Here is a 7,500-nt window from a genome sequence, read left to right as displayed (position 1 = left end):
CTCTTCCCTCCCCTCTCCCCCCCCCCCCCTCCTCTCCCCTCTCACCTTCTCCCCCCCACCTCCTCTCCCCTCCCCCTCTCACCTTCTCACCCCCCCCCTCATCTCCCCCCCGCCTCTTCCAATCAGGCTTATTCCATTGAGTGATTCTAGTGCCAGTGCCATAACGTATCAGGGATCCTCGTTTATATTTATGTGGCATTCGGAGTTAAGTGTCATTAATTGATTACTTTTTAGGCTTCTGAATTTGCAGGTTTTCCCCGGCTTAATTTATGGACTTAATCACTGGCATGTGGAATTAATTGCCTTTTTGTATAGATATTTTGTCCACGTAACCCCTTTTAGTTTGATAATTGGAACTTTTGTAATAGCTAATGTCACTATTTTTTATTACTAATATTATCATCATTGTTATTAGTATTATTATTACTATTATCATCATTGTTATCATTATCATTATCATCATTGTAATCATTATTATCACCATCATTGTTATTATGATTATTATCATCATTGCTGTTGATGTTGTTATCATTATCATTATTATCATTAACATTATTATCACTATTGTTATTATCTATCATCACTTATCATTATCATTTTGTTGTTGTTGTTGTTGTTGTGTCGTCGTTGTTGTTATTATTGTTATTGCTTTTATCTTTATCACCATCATCATCAGTATCATTATCATCTTTATCAATATCATTGCCATGATCATCATTGTTATTACGATTTTTATTATAGCTTTTTTTCCCCGTAAAATTGCGCTTTCCGTCCCTCCCTCAGTTAACTTTTGATATCTGAAAGATTCATATTACATTTTTTTATAACTTTTATAATATTGCACAAGAAATTGATGATGCTTCCACAATTTTCATAACATGACAATCTTTTCACCAGGGCTTCCATGAAATATTTATGATACTAGCAATATTTAACACATGAATTGAACCTCTTGCCACAATGTTCATATGCTTAATGATGCATGTACGGACCTCTCATCATGATATTCATATGTACACGAACATTTCAGTGTGATTTCTAGACATGTCCTACAATATTTATACCATTTGTAAAACACATGTTGTATAATTCAGGCACGAACCTCCCATCACGATATTCTTATATGCACAAGCATGTCACTACGATAGCGCTACATGCATGACCCTCTCAGCACAATTTTCATTTTATTTTTTCATACAGGTGTTTTATTATATGTGCACGAACCTCTCACGACATTTGCTTGCATAGGTGAAGCTCTAGTCACGATTTTCATACCACAAAGCCAGTAGGCCTATTAAGCATTTTCACTGCAATCTTCAATATATTTAGTACGTAGGTGATTTATGATACATGCCCGAAACTCTCATTACGTTTTGATAAATGCTTGAACCTCTAACTACGATTTTCATACATGCTCGGCCCTCCTCTCACGATTTTCCCACGATTTACAGCACATCCCCAAAGTTTATGCCACAATTTTCACGCATTTGACAACACATTTAATTTTCAAAACAAGAGATCTTCATACCCGCCCGACTCTTTCTACGACGATTTCCATATCCCTTATAAATACAGGTTAAGGACAATACAGGTTAAGGGCAATACAAGTTAGACAATACAAGTTAAAGACAATACAGATTAAGGACAATACAGATTAAGGTCCATACAGGTTAAGAACAATACAGATTAAGGACAATACAGGTTAAGGACAATACGGGTTAAGGACAATACAGGTTAAGGACAACACAGGTTAAGGACAATACAGATTAAGGACAAAACAAGTCAAGGACAATACAGGTTAAGGACAATACGGGTTAAGGACAATACAGGTTAAGGACAATACAGGTGAAGGACAATACAGGTGAAGGACAATACAGGTTAAGGACAATACAGGTGAAGGACAATACAGGTTAAGGACAATACAGGTTAAGGACAATACAGGTGAAGGACAATACAGGTGAAGGACAATACAGGTTAAGGACAATACAGGTTAAGGACAATACAGGTGAAGGACAATACAGGTTAAGGGCAATACAGGTTAAGGACAATACAGGTTAAGGACAATACAGGTGAAGGACAATACAGGTGAAGGACAATACAGGTTAAGGACAATACAGGTGAAGGACAATACAGGTGAAGGACAATACAGGTGAAGGACAATACAGGTGAAGGACAATACAGGTTAAGGGCAATACAGGTTAAGGACAAAACAAGTCAAGGACAATACAGGTTAAGGACAATACAGGTGAAGGACAATACAGGTTAAGGGCAATACAAGTTAAAGACAATACAGATTAAGAACAACACAGCTTAAGACCGAAACACACACACCCAATCACCTAACCCACTCCCCTTATTCCCACAGGAGTTCTATTCAACTTACGACGTCTGGACTGGAATAAGGACAGCCATCACTCTCGCCCTCTTCTTCATCTTCAGCGTGACTATCATCCTTTACAAGAGCAAGTGCAAGCCCCGTCGCAAGTATGAACTCTACCCTAGCCTCGAAGACATGCCCGGTAGACCGCTCGACTACTATGACTACTGGTGTAATAGCCCAGCTAGGTGGGTGCGACATTTTGTACCGGGGTTCGGTGGTGGTGGGTTGAGGGGGGTAGCGTGTTGTTGTGGGTGGTGTTCATTTGGTTTGACTTTGTTTAGGTTGGGGTTCTGCTGTCTCATTTGGGTTCTGTTGTCTTATTGGGATTCTGTTGTCTAATTGGGGTTCTGTTGTCTTATTAGGGTTCTGTTGTCCTATTGGGGTTCTGTTGTCTAATTGGGGTTCTGTTGTCTTATTAGGGTTCTGTTGTCCTATTGGGGTTCTGTTGTCTAATTGGGGTTCTCTTGTCTTATTGGGGTTCTGTTGTCTAATTAGGGTTCTGTTGTCTTATTAGGGTTCTGTTGTCCTATTGGGGTTCTGTTGTCTAATTGGGGTTCTATTGTCCAATTATGGTTCTGTTCTCGTACATACTATTTTTAACTCAGGTTGTTAGTATGTTTTTTGTAATTTTTTTTCATTATTATCAACTGTGAAAAAGGTGTTTCAGCTTTGGTTCTTCTCATCATATCTCCACTTCCAAACTGCTACTGCTACTGCTACTGCTACTCCTGCTACTACTGTTACTACTGTTACTATTTATACTCCTGTTGATGATGTTGATTCTGCTATTGCTACTACTTGCGATATCAATACTAACATATGAAGTACTGTTGCTACTCTTGCTAGTCCTACTACCACTGCTACTGCTACTACTACTACTACAACGACCATTATTCCTGTTATTTCTACTATTCTTATTAGTGATGATGATAAGGGTGATAATGGTTATCTTTATATTAGTAATGATGATGATTATGATGATGATGACAATGATAGTAATGAAAGTGATGATAATGATGATGAGAATGATAGTAATAATAGCAAAAATTATCATAACAATGATAATGATGATGATAATGATAGTAACAAAAATGATAATGATAACAATGATAATGAGGATGATTATAGAATCATAGTGATGGTTATGAGTAAAAGTGACCAAAATAATGATAATGATAATAATAATAATAATAACAATAATAATAATAATAATAGTAATGATAATCATGATAATAATAATGATAATAATAATAATAAGGATGATGATAATGATGATAATGATAATAATAATACTAGTAATAATAATACTAGTAATAATAATAATGATGATAATGATAATAATAATAATAGTAATAATCATACTAGTAATAATGATAATAATAATGATAATAGTAATAATAATAATAACAATAATGATGATGATAATGATTATGATAATAATAATAATGATAATGATGATAATGAAAATGATAATAACAATAACAACGATAATAATACTATTCTTTTAGCATTATAATAATGATAATACTAATGATAACAATAACAAAATTAATAATCACAACTATAATGATGATTATCATGCTGATGACGATAATGTAGATAATAAAATAACAATAACAGTTTAAAGATCGATAACAGTCAGACTTATAATTAGGGAGATAACCGAACAGCTAAACATACAGAATAACAAACCAAAATAGATAATGCAAATAGAGCAAATTAAGATCTGCTAACAAAGAGAATGAGTGAGAAACTTGCAAAAGACTTGGATAACGAGTATGCTCTCTCGTCAGTGCTTGCAATATGAGCAATTAAGTTTCAATATCCCCTCGCTTTACTATCCTTTGTTGCAGTAATATGCAGAATAAAGTTGATATTAATCTCTATACACGTAGAGCTTCTTTCCGTGTTACTGGTGTTATTAGATAGATATTTTACAAAATAATTGCAAGATATTCGTAGTATCGGGATACAACGTGCTTTATTTTTTTTATGAATATCTATTTGAAAATTGCATATGCTAAACTTATTCACTTTATGTGCAATATAAAGTTTTATGGACCCATGTCATTTTTCATGCGTTTTCCGTAATATTCCTTTGAAAGTGAGAAGAGGATGCCTGGAAGATATATAAATAAAAATGACCTGTAACCTGTAACTAGTAACCCAGCTTGACCTATAATAAGACCTCACCTTGACCTTCAAAAAGAGGAATAAAAGAATCGAAAGAACTAAGAACGAAGGTCAAAAAATAGAAGAAAAATAGAAAAAAAAATAGAACAAAACATTCATATCTCTCTCTATATATAATAACCTTTGACCTTATATGACTTATAGACCCCAACCCCACCACCAGCAGATAGCCACAATAACCTGACCTCTTCTCAGACTCCTCTCCGTCCGCAGTAACGACGCGAGCCAAAAGGTCAACGGAGTGGACACATTGGGAAGATGTTACGACAACGGCCGCGGGGAGACGGGGTCAGCGCCCTTGCCCAAGAGGTCAATCGGGTCATATTCGAGCCTTAACAACTCCTTCAGGTAAGAAAGGGTCACTTGAAGGAAGACGAAGAAAGGTATAAACAAGAGTAGTGACCTGTGGTTGTGTTCGGATGACCTGACACTGGAGGTTTGGATGACCTTGAACTGAAAAGGTTGTAGTAGTTGAAATTATAATGATAATGACGATAATAATGATAGTAGCAATAATAATGATAAGGATAATAATAATAGTAATGCTAATAAGCATGATAATGATAATAACAATAATAGTAATGATGATAATTATGATACTGATAATAACGATATCAAAAAGGATGTTAATGATAATAATAATGATGATAATAACAATGATGGTGATGATTATCCTAATAATGATAATGATAATAATTGTCATAGTATCTATAAAATCAATGACAATAATATAATAATGATAATAATGACAGCAGTAGTAGTAGTAATCATGATAGTAATATGGTCGACAAAAAAAAGCAATGATACTGTGAATTTATCAAACTTTTCTGTTAATACCACTAGTGGGCAAGTTCAAAAGACATTTAACTGTTCAACTGCACAAATAAGTACTTTTCTAAATCAGATCATTAAACATATTTGACAGTATCTATATATACCATTACCTCACAATACATTTTCAAGTAAATTATGCAGTAAATTATCTAACCCATGATATTTTTCCGTATATTTCTTTTTTTTTTATCCCACAGGTATAGTTCATTTCTTTCAATGTTTTTCTTAAACCTTTCCCTAATTCCCCGTTACAGCAATACATATGCTAATATAATAAAGGAGTTAGCTATGGTGTGATATGCTATTGTGTAACAAATAAAAAAATGATAATTAAAAAAAAAATGGAAATGGGTTTTTCCGTCATTAACGAATAACTAGTTAATAAAAAATGATTATGATGATAATGATGATGATGATGAGGAGGAGGAGGATTATGATAATGCCGATAATGGTAACAGCCACAATAATGATTATATGATGATAATAATGATGCTAACTGTAATAGTAATAATAATTGTAAAGGTAATAATAATAATAATAATAATGATTGTAATAATGTCAATGATGGCGACGATGATAATTATAATATTGGTGGTAGTAGTAGCAGTAGTAATGATGATAACGATGATAGAACAATGATAATAAAAATGATAATGATAATATTTATGATGGTAATGATGATGATAATATACTATCAAAAATATATATCATGATGATAGTAATATCATTATTAACAATAATCATAATAATGATGACAAAAATAATAATGATGATGATGATAATGATAAAAAACAAAAATAATATGACTGTAATTACAAACATGCTGATAAAAGATTCTGGTGCTAGTAATGATGATAATAATAGGAATTATATCTATAATAATGATAATGGTAACATTATCATTATTATCACTATTACAATTACTATTATTATCTATATTATCATTATTACAGATGATAAAGATAATGATGGTGAAAGAGTAACAAAATAGCTATAATGACAAGAATAGCAGTACTGGTAGCAGCAGTAGTAATAACAGTAGCAAGAGAAATTATAATGTTCATGAGAATGCTAGTCATTAGAAAATAATGTACACATTTTTTCGTTCGCTTAAACCTATATACCTAATTACTAATTACTAATTATTTCATTCATAAGGAATAAACTAATGATAATAATAGTGAAGGTGGTCTTGATAATGATAATTATAACAATAACAATTTCATTGATGATACAATACTAATACTAATGAAAACAATAATTATGATAATGATAAATGATAAATGATTGACTAATGATAATGATAATGGTAAATGATAAATGATAAATGATTGATTAATGATAATGATAAAGGATAAATGATTGATTAATGATAATGATGATGATAATGATGATGATGAAACAAAAGAGTTCTTTATCTATGCAAGTCCCAACGCCCTCGTACCCATTTCACGAGTGATAAATCCGCTGACCTGACCTTCACCTCCTCCATCAGGGTCAAGAGTCTCCCAGGCAGCGTCATGCGCATCAACTGGTCCCGCATGAGCTCTTCAGAACGTGACGACGTCTCTCAGACCCATTCGGTATGTTCCTTGTCCTAAGATCCTTCTCTAGGATGCCATGTCCTGTCTTTGGGACACGGGGCGGGCTTTGAAGTGGTTCTCAGGCGCTTGGTATTCCAGCGCGGCCCTTTGGCTTCTGGGTATCGAGTTCGGGTACCTCCTGGTCTTTCTAAAGCTCGTCTGGTCTTGTCTTGTACACACACACACAACCCACTAAGTCTTATTTTGAACCATTATGAACAACCTCTCTAGTGTTGCCTTATGCAACTGCACGTGAATAGATAAGCAAGACGAACGAGCTGCACCATATTATTTTTTGCAAGTCCACCCGCCAGACTTAGTTGCAGTAAGTAGAATAAATATTGTAATTATCATTTATTCCCCCTGGACAATGCAGCTTATTGTATTGAATCCTCTTTTACGTACAAAGCCCTTTCCAGTCAGAACCTTTTGTGTAATGTCTGTTGCATTCTGCTCAGTCTTGGTCATAAACTAGACCCTTCCCTTTCATGCAATCCCAGTTCAGTAGCT

General features: G+C 33.9%; 1 protein-coding gene across 3 annotated transcripts in view; it reads left to right on the top strand.

Moving 5' to 3' along the window:
* The window catches only part of LOC122246177 (uncharacterized), a 267,061-nt gene that overhangs the window by 248,512 nt on the left and 11,049 nt on the right, over nt 1-7,500 (top strand). Inside the window, exons 5-7 of one of the 3 annotated variants that reach the window (XM_086530879.1) lie at nt 2,366-2,565; nt 4,787-4,921; nt 6,903-6,990. In XM_086530879.1, the coding sequence (XP_086387005.1) occupies nt 2,366-2,565; nt 4,787-4,921; nt 6,903-6,990 (423 nt within the window). Of the gene's footprint in view, nt 1-2,365; nt 2,566-4,768; nt 4,922-6,902; nt 6,991-7,500 lie in introns of all 3 variants that reach the window. The other 2 variants (XM_043004541.2, XM_086530880.1) reach the window with 2 other exon arrangements.

This window comes from Penaeus japonicus, unplaced genomic scaffold, assembly GCF_977035675.1.
Source record: "Penaeus japonicus unplaced genomic scaffold, GWHDUDI00000001_assembly GWHDUDI00000034, whole genome shotgun sequence".
NCBI lineage: Eukaryota > Metazoa > Arthropoda > Malacostraca > Decapoda > Penaeidae > Penaeus > Penaeus japonicus.
Note: the sequence above shows the minus strand (reverse complement) of the source record. Positions and strands in the feature narration are given on the sequence as shown.